This window comes from Filicampus tigris, chromosome 3, assembly GCF_054856515.1.
Source record: "Filicampus tigris isolate MCC_2025a chromosome 3, RoL_Ftig_1.0, whole genome shotgun sequence".
In the NCBI taxonomy this organism is placed as follows: domain Eukaryota; kingdom Metazoa; phylum Chordata; class Actinopteri; order Syngnathiformes; family Syngnathidae; genus Filicampus; species Filicampus tigris.
The window spans coordinates 7,128,632-7,155,000 of record NC_141219.1 but is presented as its reverse complement, the minus strand read 5'-3'; the positions used below and the strand labels follow the sequence as shown (position 1 = coordinate 7,155,000).

At 40.7% G+C, this 26,369-nt stretch overlaps 1 protein-coding gene across 1 annotated transcript in view; it reads left to right on the top strand.

Annotated features, from left to right (window-relative positions):
- Positions 1-26,369, top strand: part of LOC147149715 (protein kinase C-binding protein NELL1-like) — a 154,852-nt gene that overhangs the window by 2,024 nt on the left and 126,459 nt on the right. The window contains exon 3 of the mRNA XM_086025785.1: positions 18,440-18,590. Coding sequence (XP_085881911.1) covers positions 18,440-18,590 — 151 coding nt within the window. The remainder of the gene's footprint in view (positions 1-18,439; positions 18,591-26,369) is intronic.

Sequence of the window (26,369 nt, the reverse complement as noted above, 5' to 3'; positions counted from 1 at the left end):
ATCTAAAAAAAAAAATTTAAAGAAAAAAAAAGGTAATTTAGAAAAGATGAAAGGTTAAAGAGGGTTTTTTAGTTTCACGGTGGTGGCACGATCACTGGTTGGTTGTGTCATAATTTTGTAGCCTTGGATGTTGAGAGAGATGATGTGTGTGTGCACTTGTGTGTGTGCCAATATCTTGAACCGAATGAATGCAGGATGCTGCACACCTAATTAGCCAAATATGAGGCAGAGCTGTCCAAGTTTGAGGAATGGAGGACACCCAGGATTCACAGCAACCCCACGCTCCCTCCCGCTCTTTTCTTATTTTTTCCTTTTTTTAAAATTTTTTTTTATTTAAGCTTGTGACATGTACACACTTGTACACTGCTGACAACCTGCTCTGCTGACTGTTTCCTCGTTAGTAGTGTTGAGATGCACCGACGAGTGAAATAGATGCTGTGGGAAGCTGAGAAGGCATTGTAGTTGATGTATGGCAGGATTTTATTTCATACGGCGTACAATGAAATCCCCCCGCAGTAAAAAGCAAAACAAACAGTTCGATAAAAACACCAAAGATCAATGTCATTTTGACTTTACTGAGAGTATATTTTTGAAAGTATTTCACTACCTGCCATTTGTATTTAAAATGTTCTTGTGTGAATGCACTGCAAACCAAAGAAGCAACCATAAAGGAAAAAAAAAGGTTCTTCTACTGCCTGTTCATATATTCATGTTAATTGCAGCAGTATGTTAAGAAAAATGCCACTTAAAATTGAGTAGTTTTACTCTATTTTAGTAACTCCCCACACATTCAGGAATCATAAATTTAGCTATTAGTAGATTATTTTGCAGGGACCTATCTTTATTTACCAATTAGATGTGTTTATGCTCATGCCGCAGCCCTGTCAAATAGGAAAGTAGTGCTTTGCTGCCATCTTGTCTCATCTGTCGGTAGTTATAAAAAGAATCGAGGGGTGTTAATTACTTTCGGAATTTTGCTATTCACGGCAGGGCTTGGTTCCTATTCCCCACGAATTGGTCATTCATATCATTGTCACATTATGCAGCTATGCTTTCTTGACACCTCTATGACAAATAATGCCAAAATTGTATTTGCCTGTACCGTTATCAAAATGTTTATAATGGTGACATATTGACCCTGGAATGGGTTATTACTATTTCCATAATCACCCATGAGGAAAATTGTTTGGATTGGAATAACGTCAAAGTGGACGAGCAAGGCATAACAGATTTTGTTTGACTTTGGAGATTCCAAACAGAGAGCTACGACTTCAGTGTTGTGTGGTTGGGTGGGTCCTGTAGGCGGCTGTATTGTGCAACGCACACGTTAAGTATGCCCATCTTCAGGATCAATTGTAGCTTTTATGGCGCTGTTAGACTGTAGCTCGCTCACACTTTTAAAAATGGAGTGTCCCATGTTCTAAAAAAGCTACAAACAGTCCATTATTAACAGTCTGTTAGGAGCAGTGCAGGGGCCGCGGTGGCGGAGTAAGTGATTATTCGTGATGATTTATGTATGCTGGATGTAATCATGTATTGTTCTGAGCTCAGTGGCATATTTTAGTTGTTTGAATACATCACTTGTGAAAGAGTAAATGCATGTGCACTTTGCAATGTATTTGAAGTGGCTCTAAAAAGAGGCAATGCACTTTTCCAATTACTGTCCAAAGTACTGGGGGGGGGGTCGAGTGGAGAGAGCCACCCAAATATGTGATTTTTCTGCCATTTTCACTTGGATGCAGTTTTCTTCGACCCCTTGATACTCTGCCAACATTTTTTTTTTACATTAACTGCACATTTAAAGGATAAATGCACAACTGATCTGAATGCAAAGTCTAAAATAATGAGTTTTAAAGTGAAAGTCAACCCCAAAAATGTATTTCCAATAATGTCTCGGCGCCTTCACTAGTCTACACATGGCATTCAGATTTATTTGATGTAGGGCCGGGCTGATAATTCGATATCGATATGTATGGCGATTGACACGTGATCGATACCAATAGAAAATGCCTTCGATAAAGTGTTCATTAAAAAAAAGAAAAAGGAAAACAAACCCCAATCGCAGCAATCACCTGTTTTCTGAAACTGAGTCATGATTGGTCGTTACTTGAGCCCTGAGCAACTGTGATGTCGTTTCCAGTCAACAAGTGGCAAAATGGCCGCCCCCTGAGATGGACAAAATGGGTGGATTTTAATGCTTAACTCATATTCCATAAATGAAATATTAATCAGAATTCTGACTTTCCCTTGAAATAAAGAACATTCAATTCTTCCAGTTTTATGAAATAAAATGCACACATTTATCAATCTTGCACTCACGCTCATAATAGAAGCAGGAACAAACCCAAGTAAAAAGCAACATTTACAAATGTGAAGCATTAAGAGTCATTGTGCTTTTCAGATATGATTTAAATCACGGGTCTTCAATCCTGTTCTTCGAGGGCCGGTGTCCCGCCTGTTTTCCATCTGTCCCTGCTGCAACACACACCTGATTCAAACGATCAGCATCGTTATCCAGCTTCTGCAGACCTTTGGTGAATATCTGTAGCAGGGAGGGATGGAAAACAGGCAGGGCACCGGCCCTCGAGGAACACGATTGAAGACTCCTGATTTAAATGAATGAGCCATTGATCCCAGTATGCAAAATGACGTCGGCCTTCTGTGACAATTGATCATTCTGATTGGCTGTCAGATAGTGAATAAGTACATGAGATTGAAGTACACTCTGAGATGGTACACAAGAGCAAAGGCACTGCAAAGAAAATGGCTTTATCTAGTAAATGAAGCTCAGCAAAATGCGGATTTTTACTTTGATTTGTTTCTGCTTGGTTGTGAGTGTGATGGGATGTTCATTGTTCTGGATGTGTGTGAATTTTATTTCATCAACCCCTGACGGTGGGGGTTATGAGATGGTATTCTGGCTACGCCCCTGGACAGCGGTGAGAAAAGAGAGAGAGAGAGAGAAAGAGAGAGAGAGAGAGAGATATTTTGGCTGGACAGTGGGCGCCCAGACCAACTGCAGAAGCTTTGCAGAAATAATGAAATAATGATCCCCGCATGTCTTTATCTCATCTCTCCATCACTTCATCTCTTGTCCTGAGATTATTGCACCACTGCTTTTAATGAAAGCCAGTTTAGGATAGGCGGCTGAGCGAAGTGACCTTTTGATGAATAAAATGGGAAAAAATGCTAATACTGTCCCGCTGAGGACTGATAATCGGGAACAAAACACAACTAGATATTTGCATATGCGTTATAGTTTGTATTTTTCATTAACATGATTGCCTACATTGTTTGGAAACCCAAACTGTCCCTTAACGCCCCACTTCCAACCTCATCTATCAAATTAGAACACCCAGAGCTGCTGTAGGCCACAACTCACGCTCAGATGCTCACACAGAAATAACTGGCCATGGTGACTTACTCTGGCTCTTGATGTCGCCAGGTTATTTATTTACCTTCTCTTCTTAATTGACATAAAAGTGGACAAATGTTTACCTCATACAAATGTTGTATCTTTTAGTTAATTGATACATACATTTTATAGTAATTCGTAAAGTTATTTAGAAATTACAGATATACAGTATTACTATATGGTTAAAAGGACTGTAAAAGACTGAGTCCTAGGTTTGTGCTGAGGTCATTTTTCAGTAGGTGTCATTAGGGTTTCATGTTGGAGCGTGACAGCAACAGTACATTTTCTTTTCAAATTAAGAGTAATTCAATTAGAACATGAAGCAACTCGTGGACTCCTGTCTATTTTGTTCATTGAAAATTAAAACTACACCCCAGTGCCCACAAATATATTTATTATTATTATAATATTTATCATTGCAAAGTGACTCCTTTGCACAGCATCGTATGCCTTTATTTTGTTAAGTTTTATACCAAGTTTGTTCCCCCTCTCAAAATAGGGAAGCAGTGGTGGTGGCGCTTCACAATACAATACAATACAACCTTATTTATATAGCGCATTTCATAACAGCTACAGCTGTAGCAAAGCACTTTGCTATGGGGGTGAGAGGGCAGTCGGAGGACCACCGAACAATGCCGCATAAATTATTAATTTGAAATCGTCATGTGGATCGGCATCATGGTTGTTCCCCTCACACAGAATATACGTTGAAAATCTCTGCAGCATGCTGTGTCAATGTCAAATAGCACCACAGAGGAAATCATAGACACATCCAGATGGTGCTGACACCATTTTAGAAAAACACTGCATTTAAACTGTGAGTCAGGCTGGGGGCGGCAACTGCAGGTCCCTGCTGCCAATATTCAACTGCCATTTTGCAGTAAGAGGCCAGAGAACTCTACTAACATGTTGTTCGGACAACAAAGGTGCACGCATTAAGATATGGAGGTTTTGCTGGTGATGTAAATGACATAGCTTTTTGTCGTCTCTCTGCCAGTGGGAGGCCAAACTCAGTTGCACAAGCTGAGCCAAACTGAACACTGGCAACAGCACCAGTTGTGAACCGGCACTTACACCAGTGCAGTGTGAATGGCACCCTACTTTTCTCCAGCCCCTTTGGGAACAAAACAAATCTCGGCAAAATTAGGATACGCACACACATAAACACATGTACACACACCAGGGTTGTTTTTTGCAGGCATTTTAGATTTAGTCATAGTCTTTTGGGTAAAAATGCTTATTAGTTTAGGCGCATTTTAGTCATTCCTATTTGTGATGGTTTTAGTCTATTTTTAGTCAACAAAAACTGAAAAAGGTTTTAGTCGACAAATACTCAAAAAGGTTTTAGTCTAGTTTCACTTTAAAATAGACATACAAGGTTTCCACCCAATAGCAATGTCTTTCTGATCTAAGGATTATGCATTACACACATGAACTTCTCTGTTCTTTAATTTCATGAACTTTTTACTGTTTGTGAACTTCACTATGAATTACTCAAAGGGTTGTTTTTAACCAATATATTTATTTTTATATTTTATGTATTATTTTTCACAAGACTTTATTTTTGAGAAGCCAATACAATAATGCAGCAGTTACTGAAAGCATGCTACTGAACACCAATTGATGCGCAAAACTACTTTCTTACTTTAGAAAAAAAATACTTCCGTGCTTCTTCCGTGCATTTAACGAGGAATCAAAACTTAGCACCGACGTTCTAAAATCCGAACAATTACGGTCTTGCATTTTGAACGTCCGACAGATCACACGCTAACAATTTCATCCAGTCTCGTCTCGTCAACGAAAACTCATAAACGTCACGTCCCATTTTAGTCATCAAAGAGCCAAAATAAGGAAAATAAGAAAAAATAAGGATCGTTCTTCTGAAGAAAAACAGACTTGATCAATTCTTTGCAAAAGGAATGAAATACTGTAATATGTGCATGACTCAGAGAGAATGGGGTTTGTTCCAATAAAAAAGAGGAAAGGTTCTGCCAGGCACGATTTATTTAAAAAAAATTTTTTTTTTAAGAAAGCAGCTTTTAAAATGTCAGTGATCAGTATTTAGCGGGGTTATGAAACTGCTGATATCTCTTGAGACCCTCTTGATGCAGGATCCTTCAAAGCTGAATTTCAGTCACTCCTGACCAATCCCACATGGAGAAAGGCTTAAAAAAAAAAAAAGACAAGAAGACACATGTTCAAATGGTTTTATTCAATCATGAATGCCAAGCTACTATGAATGGTCCAGATGGACGGAGTTCTGGAAAAACTGATCGATGGTCACCATGTCTCAACAAGGCTGCGGTGGTCGAGTGATGTTTTGGGCTGGAATAATCAGGTGCAAAGTGGGAGGCCACTTTTTGTGTGTCCTAATGAGCAGTGGAGTTTTTAACTGAGCATTCTTGCATAGAAGAACTGGGTCTTCAACAGTAAAATAATCCTCATCTTTTTGCTACGATGGGTACAAAGCGAGAAAGGGGCCGCAAATACTTTACTCGAGGTTGCCAAGCCACCTCTCTAAAGTTTAACGTGAGAAAGGAGGATATGAGAAAGGAAAAATGCCGCAAGCATGCAGGGATGTTTGACTCGTGTGAAAGTTCTGATCTGGAAAGGTGGAACAATTATAAATGACTGATTAAGCGGAGCGTGTTCATTTGGTTCTTGTGATTGATCCATTTCCGTCTGTTTACTGAGAGATAATGCATAATGGTTGGCTAACTGCGGAATGATGGAAAAAGTTCGAAGATGGAAACAATGAAAGACAATGAAAATAAACTCAAGGTAAGAAATACAATTAGCCCCAGTGAACTCGGAGCTGTAAGGAATTTACCAAACAACTGAAGCTGTACTATCACGCTTTTAGCACTCTCTCTTTTTTTTTTTGAAGTTGTGTTGGTGTCTTTTTAATTACCTGCATACCTTGTAACTCTTTGTTGCTTAAGGGGCAATTATCTTTACTGGCAAAATAACCTGGATTGCAACCTGGTTGGCTGCGCAGCTATTCTGGATTCCGGTAAAAAAGTAAATTGACCAAATCTCAGAGTGGTACTACAAATGTCACGGTTTCTTCTGGGTCAGTTCACAAACTGCGATGGTGTCATCACGTGTTAGTGCACAGAGGTAAGTTTTGAACTGAGGAATCAGCGTGATGAAAACTCCCGTGTGGTTGTGGACCCAAAAGCAGGGAGGCAGGAGGCAAAAATGAAGTGCAATATGAATTATTTAATTAAAAGAAAACAAAAAGGCAAACAAGGCACTGGGTTAATACCAAAAAAAAAGGGTCAAAGGAAACTAAACTCGGACTAGGACTGGACTGGACTCGACGTGACTTTGACAACTGACAAATGACAACGAACCAATCAGGAGTGAAAGAAAGCAGGGCCCTAAATACAGACACACTGACGAGACAAAGAGGAACTACCTGGACAAGACACAAAGGGTTGGAGGGAGCTGATTGGCCAACACTAGGGACTGGGATGACAAGCACAGGTGGACCCAATATCTTAACGAGACAGACAGACAAAGGAACACAAGGGGAAAAAAAAACAGGAAACTAAAGTCAAAAAACAAACTCAAAGGCGGACCACGGCAGAGTGACTGCAGCCAATAGTACAGATAATCAAACAGATTGTACCTTTGCTCTTTTACCATAAAATGTTGCTGATGCATTTAAATTTGAACAATGATATAAATGCTGTAAGTCAGGGCTCGGGACTGCGACCAACATGGTTGCATATGCGACCTGTTTTTCCAGCATGTGAGAGTAAGAATTCCATCTGGTCGCGTTTGTGCGAATGCATAAATTTTGATGCTTCCATCAAGACAGGCACTGTATTAGATGTTTTCAATAAGCAATATTAATTGATAAATACATACAGACGTGTGCTTGTTTCATTTAAAGCGGAAGTCAACGCAAACATATTTTTTTCAAGAATATGTTTGTGTTTTATTCTGATAACTATTGCGTTTGTGGAATAAGTGTTATTCCACTCGTTTTTAGCCATCTCCGGGGGCGGCCATTTTGTCTTCTGTCGACTGAAAATGACATCACAACTGCTCCCAACGACCAATCACGGCTCAGATTCAGAGAACAGGTCAGCTGTGATTGGTCGTTGGAAGAAGTTGTGATGTCATTTTCAGTTGACAGAAGACAAAACGGCCGCCCCCCCGGAGATGGCTAAAAACGAGTGCATTTTGCTGCTTAATTTATATTTCACAAACACAAAATTAATCAGGATGCGGTGTTTCAACTAGTGGGCCTGCTGGGAACATATTCTTGAAAAAAATATGCTTGGGTTGACTTCCGCTTTAAGGCATTTACGCCACACTTAAGAAAGCCTTTGCTAAACTTCAGTCAATTAGTGTTGAGGGGGCCAGAATTGATATGGATTGGCAGGATTGCAAGTTGTGGTTCTCTCGGGGGATGTGGCTTGGTAATTTTTGAAGTTATAAAATGTAGTTGGAATACATTGTGTGGCATGATCAGGTTATTGTCTCAGATTGTTGAGAATTAAGTGCAATACTAGAAATGATGCCTTTTAAATGTGACAAACTTGTTTACAGCAGACAACTGACTTGATAGCAAATTGCTTGCTAAACATAGTTTTCAAATAATCAATACTTTTATCCAACCTTGTAACCTTGTAATTGTTTTTTTTGATGGTTAAAATTTCTGCAAAGTGACATTGTTTGTGTAAAAATAGCCATGGTTTCCCCCCGGATATTTTTGATTTTGTTTCATCCTGCTTCTGTTGCTTCTCCTCATTCTTGCTGTGCTCAAATGGATGTCGGTGACACCTCAAAACTCAACTCGAAAGGGCAAACAGGAAGCTAATGACGAACTCAGGTGGGAAGTGTGGGTGGAGGGGTGGGCGCGGGGGGAGAAAAGGGAATACAACTTGAAACAGGAAGAAAATCTAGTTCAACATAAAACGCAAAACAAGAGGTTACTTGGACAGGCTGATTCAAATCCCAAACGACGAGTGTTCTTTCATAGTGGCCTATCAGCTCTTTACAGGTAACCTAAAAAAAAAAAAATTAAAAACGAAACATCCCAATCTTTTATGTGCTCAAGATAAATGTTATCATTCCTCTGTCAGACGATTGGAGAAATATTTTGCTCCTTTCAACAGATGTGTGCGTACCTCACAGGATGACGGAGCTAGGCTTCCTATAACAGCATGGAAAATGGCAGTTTTTAGAGTTCGGTTTAGCTCACATTGCAGATACTGCGGTAAAAATGGACAGGCGGTGTTAATAGGACGAGTAATACGAGATGACACATTTTGGGTCCCAACCCAACTATGAGTGCATTTAGCAAACAATTAACGCGTTTTCATGAAAGACTAGCAAGGAATTGCATTTGAAGTTTGTAAGAGTGTAGTTTCTATTTATACCTTGTTGTCTTTAGAGTGGCGTCAGGATGCATATGGCATGACCATGCCTCACGCAGGGAGGCTGTGGACAATCCACGGGCTGCATGTAGCTGAGCAATGCTACGACAATAAAGTCTTTACAGTGCCACCAAAAGCAATGAAGGTTATCAAACCTTTCATCTTTTATGCATGAGCTTCCCGGCTGTCCTACTGCTGGAGGAGGAGGCGAGACGCTGGTCCCACCTCACAGGGACCTCGATGCAGTCTGAATTATTCAACCTACATGAAGGGGATATCTCTTAAAGGCACAGACGTGTCATGATTATGTCCTTGCTGTCAAATTAAAGGCAAATGTGTAGTGATAGCCCGAAACTAGTGGTCCATATATTTGGACTAGAACTATATACATATTTGATCGATAACAGTCAATGAGCGGCATTGTCTTTGTGGTAGAGTAGTTGTCTCCCTACTGAGAGGTTGGGGGTTCGATCCCTGGCCATTGCGACCACGTCAAAGTGTCCTTGAGCAAGGTACCGGACCTCCAGTTGAGCTAACCGTTTTGCTGAAGGTCTTTGCGTACTGAAGGTTGAAAAGCGCTATGCAAAGTGACAGCCCATTTACCAATACATAGCCCGCCGGATTTCGTTTTGAAAATCAATTAAAAAAGCTGACTGAAAATGACATCACAGTCGCTCAAGACTCAGATAACGACCGATCGTGGCTCAGCTTCAAACAGGTGAGCTGTGATTGGTCATGACCTGAGCCCTGAGCAACTGTGATGTCATTTTCAGTTGACAAAAGTGACAAAATGGCCGCCTCCTGAGATGGCTAAAAATGGGTTTTGCTGCTTAACTCCAATTCCGAAAACGCAATATTAATCACAATGCCATGTTTAGACTAGTGAAGGCGCGTAGAAGATATCATTGCAAAGATTTTTGGGGGGGTTGAAAAAAAAAAAAGTCAAATTGGCATATACACTAAATTCAGAACGCCTAATGTACAGGAATTGAAATCTTTTAAGTAGTTTCTGAATGTATGAAAGCACTCGATTTACAGTGCAGGTAAAATAACCCAATTACAATCTGATGCATCTATTCCATTTTTAAGTCTATTTATATATATTTAGTTCAAGTGAGACATACAGTATGGAACACATGAAACAACATCAGTGACTCCACAAGCGGAGACGGCACAGAACAATATCATATTAATGATACAAATAAGCAAATTACAACCTCGAGTGGTTGCTAATGAGTTTTGCATTGAGCCATAGTGGCCCACGTGTTACGAAAATGCTTCTCTTCATACTGACAGAAAAAAATAATGTCATTTAGCTGTATCCGCTTTACCTCGAGGACACCACAATCACATTATATAAGCAAAAGCTTCCTTTGCGTTTTAAAGGAACCCTTTGCTTTTTCAAGTATATGATCACTAGTTTAAAATCGAATCAATTATTAAACAATTATTAAAAGCCTATTAAACGTCTTCAAAGCTTTAACCTTTGGGAAATGCAAACGCAAACTTTTACACTGGAGCATCAAAGTACGTCAGATGAAACAGACCAAAAATATTAATAATAACAATAATAAGTGAACAATGAATATGTGTCAAGGCAAGTCGTCATTTACCTCGTCAGCTTGAGAAGACGTGGCATAGGAAAACGCGTAGCGATGCTGCTACCGCAAGCTTGTCATGTCTCTGGGGGAAGACACGGGTGAAAAGTGAGAGTTGCTTTAATGAAAGTGATGAAGGTTCCCCCCCCCCACACACACTTTTGTAGCTGAAGGCTTTTGCACAACAGATACGAATAATAAAGCCTGTTTACACATCCTCTCATTAGTCTTTTCACTCAAATGCCTGAGCAACAACATCTCCGAATGTATGATGAGACCAGACGTCGACTTGTATACGACGAGCATTAAAGAAATAAGCGGGCAAAGGCAATGCTGCCAGTGATTGGATCACAAGGCCGTAGGACTGTTTGGAAAAAAGACAACAGACTACAGTTGCACCCCCCACATCCCCCCTTTTTTTTTTCTAGATTTAAGAAGCAGACTCCATTTCACTGACTACAATAGAACAGTTGTTTATCCCACAGGGAGTTCGACATATTCCAAAACTGAACGCATTTCTATTCTGAGGTACAGAGAAGGGCAATTGAATGCTTTTGTTTAACATTTCTCCTGAAACAATTATCTGCAAATTTCACCCATCTCGCCTGAATTTTTACCCTGGCTGCCAAGAGCTGAATGAGCAGGAAACAATAGCACCTGCAATCTTGTCTGTAATTCAAGAAAAACTAAAGCGCTAACTTGACACTGCAAAAATGATTGAGAACTGTTAATATGTCACTGTGACACTCAGAGCTTGGGCATTCCGTCTATGTGACGGACCGGTCCGTCTACCCGCCTTTGACGGACGCCCGTTTTGCTGACGGTTGACGAATGACGGGAAAAATTTTCAAATGGACAGACTAAGCATAATCGGAAGTCCATGTATTTAATCCGTCTTTTGTCTTTTGTCTTTAGTCTATTTTTCATGGCGAGGCTTTGATGGCCGCGGAACAATAGTGAGTTGTTGTTGCTTGGGGGACAGATTTGAGTGATGGACCAGGCTGTGATCAGGCTTCCATGGCGCAGTGAGTCACTCTTTCTGTTCTGATGGGAGGGGTTCCGCACAAAGCGTGCACCGATTGGATGGTCGATTCTACGACCAGGGCCACCAATCAGGAACAAGCAATCCAGGTGAGAGCTCTGTGTCGGCTTGAAGTGCTACCAGTCAGATTAGAAGCTCACATTTCCAGATTCCAGTCAGACAAGCGAAGAAACACAACTACGTTTCCAGATCGTGGTACACTGTGCACACAAAAGGCGTTTAAAAAAAAAAAAAAAACATTTTTAGAAACATTGACGGAAGCCCGTTTAAAATCAGAGGCGGACCGGCTCATAGGCTGGTTGCTATTTTTTACCCCGGGAAAAAAAAGGCAAATGACGGACGACGGAAGGGTACCCATGCCGCAGACGGGTGACGAATAACATACGCTCGGTTTTTAGTAAAATGCCCAGCTCTGCTGACACTGCACCTCAGGGAATGGAAATCCACCCAATTGTGCATTGAGGCATATACTTTGAGAAATGCCACAAATTCCACTCAAGTTAATGTTTTACTTATTTTGCATTGCCTTTCATATAAAGTTGCAAAAATAAGTCCATGCTCCTTTTTTTGGTGGTATCTTCATGTTATTTTGACACTGGGGCTTTGACGTGGCAGAGTTAGAGCAGATGTGAAACATGCGATACGTGAACGTGAATGTGACATGCTCACGTGTGGTGCACGTCATGTGTTAGGTCTTCGGCGAGGCTACGATCTCTGCTAAAGAAGCACCCCTGAGTGACCTTTGCTCGTATTATCTCTCCCTGCGTCTTCTCCCCCCGTATGGCCTGTTTTTATCGCATCTCCCAGTGCTGCTCTAGATGCTGCACATGCTGCACCGCCATTCATCTCCATCCTCTTTTAGAACGTAACATTGTGGACTGGAGAATGTTGGAGTGATCAACAATGCGGCTGTTGTGCGTACATGATTAAGGAGCCTGCCCATCAACGTGATTGCATGATGATTACCTCATTTGGAGATTGGTTGCTTTATTCGACATTTAAATGACGTGGTAGTTTACAGTTCTCAGGGGATGGGAGCTGGTTTCCCACACTTATCCCCGGCATTGCATTTTTCAAGTATGCGGCGCATGGCTAATTGAGATAAATCGCTATGTATAGCAACTCTGAGGATGCTTGGTGAAACTGCTGGTTAGTTCTGACCAGTCAGAGTGGGTTTGAGAAAGAAAATGATATGAAGGTGTTTGTGAGCAATGCCTACATATGTAACCGCGGAGTGATGTCAAAAATGTATCGTATGTAAAGTAGAAAGCACGTGATTTGCTCACAGAATTGAAACACAAAGCTATCTGCCTAGTTCGCTTTGAAACATTATCGGCCGTAAAAGATTGAAACCTAAGTCACCATTACAACATCGATCTCAAATATACAAAAAGAACCGTTGCGAGTTCGTTTGAAGCAGTTGTGGATATATCATATATATATATATATATATATATATATATATAGATAGATATATAGATAGATAGATAGATAGATAGATAGATAGATATTTTTGACCTCCAAAGTGGCTGTTGCAGACGAGTGAGCCAGCCTCTTAATTTGAGGACTTTGAAAGACATGCAGGTCAAGCCTACGGTAGGATGTAATATTAAATCTTTGTGTGAGTTGATTTTTGTGAAAATGTGCAGAAAGCATTCTTGCACTTAATTTTGGTTTACTGTTAAGCAATTTTGCGCCATCTTTGAATGGCCATTTTCATGCAAGAGGCCTTTGTAGGGGGAAAAATTTATTTACGTCAAAGCCTTTGTAGTTGAGTGGCTCTTTTACAGTGTTGTATATGCATTTGAGCATTAGAATGTATTAAGATGCTCTTCTGCACTTTGGTCCAATGTGACAAAGACAGACATATGCACATTTTCCCCCCATTAATCTGTTTAGGAGATGCATCGTCCGATGCGGCACCCCTTGTAGCGCTGATTAAAATTTCTGCCCTCCTCCATCGTTTAAATTGTCCATCCCTGGTTCAGAGCATCTGCCTCATTGGGTTTTTGGCGTGTTGAAAAACAGATTAAATGTAATAATAAAATGCAGTGCCATCTGTGCGACATTTTTTTTTTTTTAACAAAGTCAGATTAGACCAATCAACAACAACAAAACATTTTTTTTTAGTTCTGATTACCTTTTGATCTAATTTTATTTCGTCTTGATTGATTAATTTGAACATCTAAAAACACCCACAAACACACACCCACAGTGTGTGTATATATATCTATTTATTTCGGTACGGCATGTTCGATTCGGTCCATTTGCGTGCCGTTTCTGATCAGTTCTTATGATTAGCGCTAGCTTACGTGCGAGTAGGCGAGTTTTCACACGGACGCTATTGAGTGTTGCGCGCGTAGGAGAGTGGACCGAACCGAACACGCTGTACCGAAACGTATTAATTAATACATCCACGTATACAGTTACACCACGAATATAAAAGACAAAAGGCAGTAGTAGGTGACAGTTAACGTTTAAAGTGAGCAGGAGGGTGGGAGGATGTAAAACAACTTAACTTTTATGTACTTTTATGTACCTCTGAGCATTAGAATACAAACGTTTTCACCCCTGAAGAGAAGGAAATGAAGGCAGTTTCTTTAAGCGGTATCTTCTATTCCCTTGGCTTGGTTTTGCATCAAGGATCTGCATGATTGTTCTTTAAGTGACAGTCGGTGACTCTTGCAGACGGATGTCATTAATTTCTCTGAGCTCCCTCCTTATTTGCAGTAATCCAAACAGTGCTTAGTCTGAAGATTGTTGGTAAGGAGTCGACAACGTCGTCAAATGACTCCCTCTCGAGATCTTACCTCATTAGATCTGTGACACGCAACATGACACCAATTACCTAACGGATAGAACTTGGAGTTTTTTTTTTTTTTCATGTTTACTTACAGGTTATTTACTTGTAAAGGGAAAGGATCTTCAACTGAATCATCAATGTTTTATCAATTCAGATTTATGAATTTTTCATCAGCCAAGAGATTCTTCAAATGTGAGCAAAGGCAACTTTGGGGAGGCGTGCTGAGAGCTTGACAGCGGTTCGAGGCTTCTTTATATGCACTCCTTCAAGTGCTGCTCTCTTTCTCTTTTGTTTTTGCATGAACAATGTGAACTTTCTTTGCCATTCTAAAAGCCTTGTTCAACTTTTCTTGCCATGCTACTGGACAACGCACTGAAGTAAACTACATTATTCACTTGTTGTTTGGGGCTGCATCAAACATCTCCGCTGCTCTACTCTAAACATGACATGCCAACTGCGGTTGGCATTTTTTCCCCCCTAAACGGGTATTGTGCGAAAGCCACATTTACAATGCAGCTTCATTTACAAAGCTCTCCAATGCTGGTGCCATATGCTACCCTCCTTTTATGACTTTTTTCCCCACTTTTTTTTTTCCAGCCACACTCAGTAGTTTGTATCTTTAGTTCCAGCTCCAGCCCTGGTCTTCAGCCCAAACTTTTAACTCTTTCCTGCAGAGCCCCCATGAGCATCTGAAAACAGGCTAGCTCCTCAGGGACAGTCTGCTGTGGACTAGATGCACGGCCGACACACATCCACTTTATGTGTGGAAGTTCCCAAAATAAGAGAATAAAGACCAAATGACATTTGAAGAAGTAGCAGATATGGTTTGGCATAAAGGCTGTTCAACTCTGGCACAGCACAGATGCCACAGCGAGTGCTCTGAATGATCTGCTAAAAACCGAGTCGTCTGGCCCGTGCTCATCGACAAATCTGCCATCTAAAAATAGACCGGAAAAGCAGAACTTCACAACGTATCAGTTCACCACGATTGATTGTGTGTATTCAAGACTCTGGCTAGTGATAGCGGATCAGCGGTGCTTAGTTTATTTTAAAATAAAATCCCCTTTTGGAGTTTCAACCACCCCTGCATTGTCGGCCTTCTTTGCAGCGCTTTGGTCAACCTGGCAAACATTTAGAACCATTGTTTCCTCCAAGCAGCTGTGTGATAAGTTGTTGATGCCCATATGCACAGAGCTTTTTCAGATTGCAGACTTCACAGTGCACAGTATAATTAAGAAATGCCAGTTGAGGTTAACAAAGGTCAAGATGAGATTGGGAAGATCACAAAACCCCTCGGGGAAAATTTCAGTATTCAAAGGGCCGCACACATTTATTTTCTTATTTTTGAATAGAAAAATAGTGGTGGGGCGGTGTGCCATTCCTGTAAATAAATACTTGCACAAAAAAGAGCTTAGGTAAGGAATCTAGTAGTAAAACCTTACCTATTACGTCCTACATAAATGTACATGCACAGAATATGTGGTACAATGAGAAGAAGGAGATTTTTATTCCAGTAGAGCCCCATATCTTCTGTGAAAAATAAGAAGCTTGATGGTGACGCATTTTGAAAATACTTTTATTCCTTTTAACTCACCATGAAGCATGAAATTAAACAACCAAGTAAACTTTTTGTGAGATGCTAATTCCGAAAATGTATCTGTGAACAAGCCGTTCTGACTTTTTGGCCACTGTGATGTAACAGTGGGGCTAATTGATATGCTATTGCAGAGTTTCTCCACCTACGACTTGGTGAGGAGGCTGGCCAAAGATCTGCCACTTTCAAGTAACTGCGCCACTGTCTCAAACACAAATGATCGCTAAGCAGAGCTGCATTGAGTTTTGTTGGACTCGCAAGGTAGCATTAACGACATTTACATGGACAACATAATCTAATTTGGCGTTGAACATGAGCAGCCCTTGAAAGCAATGACCCAAAAAAGGCCGCTGGGGGTCATTATGGGTAATTATTCTATCGTGAGGGAGGGAGAGAAAAACGCAGTCCATCATGTGGAAGAGTAACTTGGTAAACTAGACCTGCATAGGTTATCCAGGGGATATTTCAAGACAAGCCGGAGGCAGCCCCAAAGTTAAAAAATTACCATAAAGTATAGTTCTAAGCCTGCTCATAAATGTATCTAAGATGGCTTCACAGGACAGAAGCTAGAAAGCTGCACCTTTTTCTCTCTGTGTCTACTTTAAGATATTTTAGAATCCACAAACGAGCTTGTTACGGGGCTGACTGAATATTTAGAACTATCGTTAGAAATGAGAAAAAGAATTTAAAATTTCGACTCTATTTTGTCACAGAGAACCTAATATTGGAGGATTATAATGTTTCTTCTTTGTACTTGTCCAGGAAGGAACTGATAGAGCAACTGGATACATTCAATAATCAATGTTGAATAAGTAAATGCTTGTCGCGGTTCTTTTCTTACATTTAAAGTGTGCCACTGCTACAAATTCAACAAGAAGTTGTTTAGGATTCAAGTGGTATGTCCTAATCCTATACAGCCAGTGAGCATTGTGTGCAATATCGGTTGAAGCGCTGTAAACAGAAACACAGAACTCAGCAGGTTGCAATATTAGCCCCAAGGCATTTTCTTGTCAGATGTTCCATGGAAAAATGACCCTCTCAAAACTTCTCCTAGCTTACTTTGTGCACTCAGCAAATAATCAGTAATGTTTTATATGGCTGTGACACTGTGCAATTGGCTCCTCATTTTCAGTCAGACCGAAGCTTTACTACTTCACTGGCTTTGAGCAAAGTCTTTCGGAACAGTTAAGGAGGCTATCCGTAAGACTTAGCGAAGCTGTGGGTAGACCAGCTGGACCCACGACAGTGAAAAGTTGAAACTTAAAAGGAGCAGAAAACATTTTTTTCCCCTCGTTTGCAACTCTCATCTTGTCTGCTTGGTGAATCTATCTGCCATCACTGTTTCCATTTGAGACTGAATTATTGTTTTTATTTTGGCCATGAGACTTGCATCTCTCTACAGTCAAGACTGCGTGGGTGTGCTGCTTAACTTTTGCTTGGGTCTCATGATCAAGTTTATTAGAGGTTGGTCAAGGTCTTATTACCAGTAGTTCTTTTTCATTTTGCACCTCAAGTGATGTACAGCGTGTACATTTTGTGTGTACATTAAACGACAGACAGATGTTTACATTGAGAGGGTTGAGGACGGCGAGGATCAGGAATAAGGAGGAAGGAGGAGATTTAAGAATGTGGTGAGGGAAGACTTGTAGATAGTTTTAGCAGAAGATGCAGGGACCGCGAATAACTTATTGTGTTTTCCCGATCCCGATTAATTTGCCAATGATTTGAATACGCACAATTGAAACCTTACTGATGGCTTTTTGCAACGGTGTGAAACATTTGTTGGAAAACATTCAATTCTAAATTATACATCTCTTTCATTTTGTTTTAACAAAAAATAAAGGAAGAAAACATATCTGTAATTTGTTGTAATCTTATAAACAGGCGTGCACATAAGTGGTGCGCTGGTGCACATGAGGACTGGAAATTGAATATTTTGCTCCAGCTAAAGTCCGTCACCGCGTTTTGAGCACTAAGAATATCAGAACTGTCTGAATTCCAAGTCAAGTCAACCTCAAGTCAAGTCAACGATTGATTCCGAGGGCCAATTTACGCGTTATCCATGTACAGTATTACTTACCGAAAAAGACAAAACGCAGTAGTAGCGCAAGCAGTTGACTTGGCGGGTGATACATGATAGCGTTCACTAATTAATACCACATAAGATATTTTAATCGCGCATTCTGGCGCAGCAGATAACGGCTAATGCTAACAATGCACTGAGCGTATGCTTGCGTGTTGCTACTCACTTGTCATTATCGCACACAGTCGGATGAAACTTGTATTTTGGTATACACACTACTATTTCATAGGGAGAGAGAAATATGCCTGGTCAGATGTGCCCTGGTGGCCGTCTATTGAGTAAGCCGGTTTTATACTAAATTTGGGTAAAAAAAAAAATTAATAATGAATGAATGTATGTATGTAATTTTCAAACACACATTGCCATATTGTGCTCATGTATACACACAATTACGGTTGTTTTCCTTTGTTTCACCTTGTGAGATTAACCTACAGTATGTTCCTTGCCTGTTCCGGATGATGGCTGTATGCTGTGTGCAAGCTCATGATTTGTCTACGTTTTCCTTCTTTAGATGTTGGAAGAGCCGTTCAAGCGCCGGCACACATCACAGAGAAAGTCGTGCAGCTATTCAGGAGAAAAAGCGAATTTACCTTTTTGGCCTCCATCCAACAGAAGTCCTCAACATCGGGTGTCATATTCTCCATCCATGAGTCAGAACACAGGTAATCCATCTATAATCCTCTTCATTTTGTCCGCAGTGCCTTTCTGGCACCACAACTTTACTGCTACGGATTAGACTTCTTTCTTTGTAATAAGATGAATTCTCATGCTCGAGTTGTTTGCAGGTGGCCGCTGTAGCAGTGTACTTAGACTGGCGTTAAAGATCACTTATTCTGGTGTCATTTTATATCAGTAGTTGATAGGGGGAAATTGAGTGGACTGGATAATGCAGCACTCGCTGCTCAGGCAGAGAGATAAGCTTCTATGTATTGTGTCTGTAAGAGTCAAAATTCTAAGCATGCTGATAATGCTTATCGCCGGATGTTGCATAAACAGGCATGCAGTCCAGGAAACGGCCTTCCACCTGAACTTGTACAAGTACATGTGCACAGATCAGCCTCAATGCTAATCTCCTCTAAATCCCGAACCCAACTGAACTGTTGCACAGTGTTCCTGCTACTAATTATGATTAAATATAAGCATATAAAAATAAGCCTCAGATTATGAAGTGCTATCTCGTTGGCCGCTACCAAGCCATACCAATACAGTATATTGTCGCTGTCATGTGAAAAGCACTTATCTCCATTTTAAAAAAAAGAAAATTTCTTATTTTTACATGAATGGTGTTTCTGCGTTACAGACATCGCATTAATGTGAAAAGTTTCCAAAATTGGAGATACGTGTTTTTCACAGGACAGCGACGATATGCGGTTATGTATCAAGTGGTGCCTTGAAAAAGAATTAAAAAGTATTTGCCACATTTTTTGCTTGAATTCAATGGACATTGTGGTGCTCCTTCTGGTGTGTGTGCCATGGCCACCAGGGAGCAAGGAGAGTACAGAATTAAGGACATACTGTTCATTACACCGTCACAGCTTCTCACGAAGTCATTCTTCGCAGAGGATAAAGAATATGTCCAGCTACATCTTTTGCTACTTCCACTGTTTTCAAATATTAGTTGCTGAAATGACTATAACGTTGCAACACTGATGCTACTCATTAGCCCCTCTATGGCGTTTTGCATTGTTAGAATTACGATAAACAAACTTTCCTAAGGCAAAGCTATGTGGTTCTTAAAATAGAAAATGTAATTTACATTCTCAGTTAACTTCAGCTGACAGTGGCAATAAACAGCTTGAAGCCTCAACTGCTGCATGTTGTGAAATGTGTTGAGTTGAGTTCACTGCCACCATACAACACTTCTAGAGCTGGCGTTAGCACAAAGACAGGGAAAGTCAATCCTAACGGCTGCACTAAAACTCACAATCAACAAAAGCTTGATTCAGTGGATGCCTCGGAATGTGATAAAGCTTTACTTGTACCTGCTCTTGAAGTTTGGCTGTTTTCATCCGCGTTGGTACAAGCAGCTCCTTCTGCTGTGTGGTTTGTCAAGAAGATACCCTCATCTGAGAAAGTGAGCCGTGGAGGGCGTGAATTGTAAAAAACACGGTGGAGCACTGTGATGGCCATAAAAGCTTTTCAGACTGGTGCTGAACAGCAGTCGGGGACAGAAAAACTTTTTTTTTGCCGGCAGGCAATTTTTCAACATGGCTCCAATGTCAATTGGTGAGCCATGGGCAAGGAAATGATATCCTAACAAAATCAACAAAGCCAAAGCTTTCAAATTCTGATGATTCAAGTCTGTCTAAATGACATCTGATATAAAGTGTCAAAAAAGCAGTACAGAGTAACTTTTGGGACATCCTTTATCGCCGTATGCGCTACGGCCAACTGCTAGTGTGCTATGCAGCTCCCTGAGAAACTGTACAAACTGCACACGTTGTTTTAAAGGGCAGGCTAAATTGATTTCCTCTCTTTTCTTCTTTCTCTCTCAAGGTGTATGTTTTCTGTTCTGTTAAAAAAAAAAAATACAACTCATACAGTGAAAGTGAACATTTTACAAAGGGTGTAAAGTATATGTTAATGCTAGGATTCATGAAAGGGAAAACAATAGACGAAGGATGATCTCTTTAAATTAAAGGGTTGGGGTCAGGTTTAGGAAAGGGGTGGAGGAAATAACTACTAATAACTACTTGTTTTTTGTTTAGGGTTAGGATTAGATATTGGGTCTCTATCCCTGGAGGTAGAGTGGGCACGGGCACCTATTTTATATAATTTTCTAAATATTTTTTTTAAAGAGGAAGATCCTTTCTGAAGATTTTTCAGAGGAATGTATATGTATATTTTTTTCAATAAAAGAAATATATATATTTTTTTTATTTATTTTTAGTTTAGGGTTATGGTTAGGGTTAGTTTGTTTGTTTGTTTATTGTAATTCTGACATGGGGTCAGTTAAACAGTGATGACCAGACAGGTGACTCTCCACATGCTGTTCTACACATACAAGAGCAACAAAAAATAATTTCAGACAGTCACAGATTAGGTTAAATCCACCATTCCATTCCGCCTCCGTCACCCTGAAAATATGAATTTGCAATCCTCCCAAGCCCACAAGTGTGGTCCTTTTTTTTGAAAACAGCACAAACCAGGAACAGTACAAATGTTGTATACTGTTTGACAATGAGCCATATTGTGATTCTCATATCATCTGAATACGAGCTAATTTGAGGTAGATTATTGGAACATGCTACTCATGTAAACAATGACTTGCATGGTCAGGAAATGCCCCATAGCACAGATGAATCCTGAAAAGACACTCTGTCACACTACCCAGATTCATTAATCTATGTTTCCGGATAATAATGACAGAATGTTGGATGTAGGGTTGCCACTACTTCATGCATAACCTTCACTTTATGCACATGGTTAAAGAAAACTGGAAGCGTCGCCAAGCTAGGCAGAAGCAGGCTGGCGGTGTTTTGCAAAAAGCTGTTGTTATGAGTCAGACTTCAACGGTGCAAGTGGGCAGTAATTACAGTCAGGCAGATGGACAATACCTCCTATGACTCGCTGCTGACTTGTGTTCCTCTGTGAACCTGTGAATCATCTCCGAAAGCCCTATTAGGGCTTTAGGATGCGCATATTCTTTACAATTATAACGCAGACCTTCCATTCTACTATCTAATAGACAGCTAGCTCTATCATATTGGCTGTGCCGTAATTTCCTCTGTCGCCTTGTTCTTCGTATTTCCCACAGTACAGGCCAAGCGTCCTCTTTTCCCTCCCGACCTCCTCTGCCAGCTCAGCTACAAGGAAATAGTAATTTTCACTCATCCTTTACCCTATTCATTCTCAAAAGTGAAAACGGCGTTTGAATGCAAGCATTTCTCAGTCCCTGCTGCAAAATCACAAGGACCTTTCTTCGCTTCTTTGTGCTGCTGTTTGGGGCTGAGTACGGCAAACAGAAAGCATTTCTGTCCAGCCAGCACTTCTTCTCAGTAGCCCAGTAACACTTAATTGTCACTTAGTTGCAATAGATAAACTCAAAGCTCAGTTCCTCCACTGCGCTATCCATGTGAGTACTCAAACACAAAAGATGCACAGGGAGTAGATCCTGATGAACTGCTCCACCCTCATCATTCCAAAGGTCCGCGAGCGTCTCCCGTTCATCAGTTCTTTGGCATCAAGAGCTATGTTAAGAACGCCTCATATGAAGGTGAAATTGATAGAAGTGTTGAAAAGACACTGCTATGATGAAGCAAAAGACCTGTTCACATTTGTCAACAAGATGGCAAGATTACGCAAATGGAAGATAAACAGTGACAGAAAACTTGACGCATATATTGCATATGTGGGATCAGCACCAATCCAATTTAAAATAAATGCCTCACAATACAGAGGTATGTAATATGTCATGTACATTCATCTTAAAGAGGGAAGTCAACCCAAAACATGTCTTTACAAGAATATGTTCTGTGCAGGCCCACTAGTCAAAACATGGCATTCTGATTAACATGGCATTTGTGGAATATGAGTCAAGATGTAAAATCCACCCGTTTGTGTCCATCATTTTGCCAATTGCTGTCGACTGAAAATGACATCACAGTTGCTCAGGGCTCAGGTAACGACCAGTCATGGCTCGGCTTCAGAAAACAGGCGAGCCGTGATTGGTCGTAATAAGTGCTAAAAACATCTGCAGAGAACAATTTAGGCCCGAATTGGTGAGAATTAGCATAAAATTATTTTTCACCCTCTCAGTTGTCCAGATTTTTTTGGGTGGGGCTACAGACTAGCTCAACTAGGCTGAAGCGTTTAATTTATGACATGAGTCAGACCTCCCACACTTTTCAAGTACTCAGCACCATTTTTTAGTCAGTGGCTGTTGACAGCAATCGCAAGTTATTAAAATATTTTCACCCATTTCTACCACTTCTGCATGCAGTTTGCTCCGCTAAAAGTGCATCTTCCTTGAAAGGGGAAGTCAACGCAAACATTTTTTTTTCAAGAATATGCTCTATGCAAGCCCACTAGTTGAAACAAGGCATTCTGATAAATATTGCGTTTGCGCAATAAGTGTTAACCCACTCGTTTTTAGCCATCTCCGTGGGCGGCCATTTTGTCTTCTGTCGACTGAAAATGACATCACAACTGCTCACAATGGCCAAGCACGGCTCAAATTCAGAAAACAGGTCAGCTGCGATTAGTCGTCGTGAGCAGTTGTGATGTCATTTTCAGTCGACAGAAGACAAAATGGCCGCCCCCAGAGATGGCTAAAAACGAGTGGGTTAACACTTATTCCGCAAACGCAATATTTATCAGAATGTCCTGTTTCAACTAGTGGGCTTGCATAGAGCATATTCTTGAAAAAAATATCTTTGGGTTGACTTCAGCTTGAAGTGTTAAGTCTTTTGTATTATTTGGGCTGCAGTGCCACTGTTGTGTGGACCCAAACACGGCTCATAGAGCGAGGCAGTGGTGAATGCGACATCTAGCTAACCGCTAGTGGGAGCTAGCGGCTAGCCAGTGGCCCACTAGCTCGCTGCTAGCTGACTTGCTGGCTCATGGACTGGCGGACGGGACGTCCAAGTCACCACCACCTCCATGTGCCGTGTGGTTCTACACAACAGAAACACTGCAGCCCAAATAATACAAAAGACTTAACATTTCAAGCGGAAGTCAATGCAAAACATATTTTTTTTCAAGAATATGTTCCCAGCAGGCCCACTAGTTGAAACACGGCATTCTGATTAATTTTACGTTTGTAGAATATATCTTAAGCAGCAAAATGCACTTGTTTTTAGCCATCTCTCGGGGCGGCCATTTTGCCTTCTGTCGACTGAAAATGTCGACATCACAACTGCTCACAACGACCAATCACGGCTGACCTGTTTTCTGAATCAGACCGTGATTGGCCGTTGTGAGCAGTTGTGTTGTCATTCAGGGAAAATGTTTATTACACCAGCAGGTGATAAGCTCGTAGGCTAACAGTCTTCTGGGCGCCGTGGACCGGCCGAGGGGCCGTCCAACACGTCACCGCATCGCTTGTTGTTGTGTAAGTGTGTGGGTCCATTTAACAGAGACATTTAAGGGAACGTTAACCTTTAATTAAACACAGCGGCATATGTTATTCAGATGGTGGCTCACACTACAACATCCGAAAGCCAAGGGATGTCTCAGTTTTGTACGTGGCAATATTTGTATCCATTCAAATTCGGTAGACTTTTCTCATTTCTGTGTGTCATTTGTTTATATTTTTTTATAGGGTTTTTCAAACCCAGTCCATATTACCGCACAGAGTGGTGAAAACACAGAAATTGTGCACCATTTTTTCTATGGTGTTTTGTTCTCGGGTCCAGAACAGCTCCACAGTTCTCAAAATTGGTACCTGACATTTGTGTTTATCCTCTAGCTCAGATGTTGGTTTTCTTTTTTTGTTTCAAAGCTCATTGTTCCTTTTTTGAAAGCATTTGACAGGATCCCTTGTCAACTGGAAGAGCCCCTCAGACCTTCGTAATTGAAGTCGCTACTCGCAGGAGTAGCTCCAAATCTCCTTCATCCCGCCTCTGCTGAGAAAATGTTGGTCTGTCAGTGGTTCTGGGCAGGTTCACTTGTCAGTTAAGGGTACTTAGTGTTTTCCCTCTAACAAAGAAAAAAAAACAAAAATCAGGGGATGAGTGGGAATCTTTTAGAGATGGTCGACGTCACTTTGAGTAGGGGGTTCAGGTGTGTTGACTTGAATGCATTTGGATTGCTTGCTGCAATTTAACACCGAATGTGCCTTTCTCCTCATTTTAATTATGTCGTCTGTGAACATTTACCAGTTTGATCTTTTTACATTTTACAGCAAAAACCTTTTTTTTGTTAAAAGAACTTTTTTTTTTCTGAATGGTAACAACATACATTTCCTTTCATTTACATGTTTTGACTGTTTCATAGATACACTGTACATATTCTTTAAATTCATATCAAAGCTTATATGATGACGATAAAAACAGTATGAACTCATACTAAGATGTGGCCCGGTTGTTAAGGCACCTATAAATGGCAACAGTCCACACTACACGGACATTGGATGCCTTCTGCTCCACTTGGCAACATACAGCAAACTGAAAATGGGAATCACTTTCTCTTCATCACATTGAACTAATCAATATACCTCTGTTAGAGTTAGCGTTGACAGATGCACATGTCAGTCTTTATAGGAGGTTGTGATCAGGATATCCGCTTGGTCCAGAAATGACCCATCAAGCATGTTGTACGTTCGACATCTAAAGACCACTTCAGAGACTCAAGTAGCTGTGCTTTCTCCCCATTGCATTTTCTGGTTTCGAATCTTGATGTCTCTCTTTTCATTGACAACTTCCCAAAGTGTTGACCCCTCCCTTCTAAATGGATAATTGGCTGTCATCTGCCCTCCATAAAGGGGATGTGTGACACCACGGTTCAAGGGAAAGGGCATTGATGATATATATATAGAGAGCCCTCCCAGCAATCACAGGCAGCCAAACCTTTCCCCGAGAAATGAAGCACATCCATTTTGAAGAAGACCACTTGTTAGCTCAAAAGCGTTTCCCCCCCAAAGCTGTGATGTTGATTTTATCTCAGTCAACAAGACCTTTACATGGACCAAAATGTCTGTATCTCATAGCTTGGTTAATAACCCATCATATCATAAATGATGGTGTCTGAGAAGTATAAGCAACATTACAAATATGAAAAAAAAAAAAAAAAGTGAAACACTTGAATCCAGCCCAAATGGGGGCACGAGCCAGTGGAAACCGTTGGTCGGTCCCAAGCCCGAGCAAATGCAGAGCGTTGTCACGATGGGCATCCAACTTCAAACTTTGCCAAACGATAATGAGCCTTTATTCAAAGAATTCCACACCGCTGTTAACCTACAGGATGGGCTGTGTAAATTCAGCCGCCGTGGGTCAAAGACAAAGCAGGTTCAAAAGGGAGATAAAAGAAGAGGAAAGCACAAAGCCAAGACCTGAAGTGGGCACTTTTGATGTAGAGACAGGCAGAAAAGCTAGGGAGTCGCTTGACATGATGATTAGGAGAAAAGTAAATATACTGGAGACCAGGTGGAGAGGCAGTAAGGCTAACAACTTAGGGGCAGGGTTCAAATTGTTTTTCCATGGTATAGATGGGAAGAGAAATGGATTAGGGGTTATCTTAAAGAAAGAGGTAGTTAAGACTGTCCTGGGAGGTGAAAAGAGTGTCAAATCGAGAGATGAGGCTGAAAGTTTCACAATTAAACAAAATAAAACAAAATGGGTTGGACCGAGCGAGAGCAAGTGTGTTTTTATTTGACTTTTTTATCATTGCGTTGACCTTTTTTGAATCAATTCTTACTAACAAAGGGTTCAAATCGTTACACCATCGTACAGCAACATTTGTCAATTTTACCCCAACAAAGCAAAAAAAATCCAATGACACAT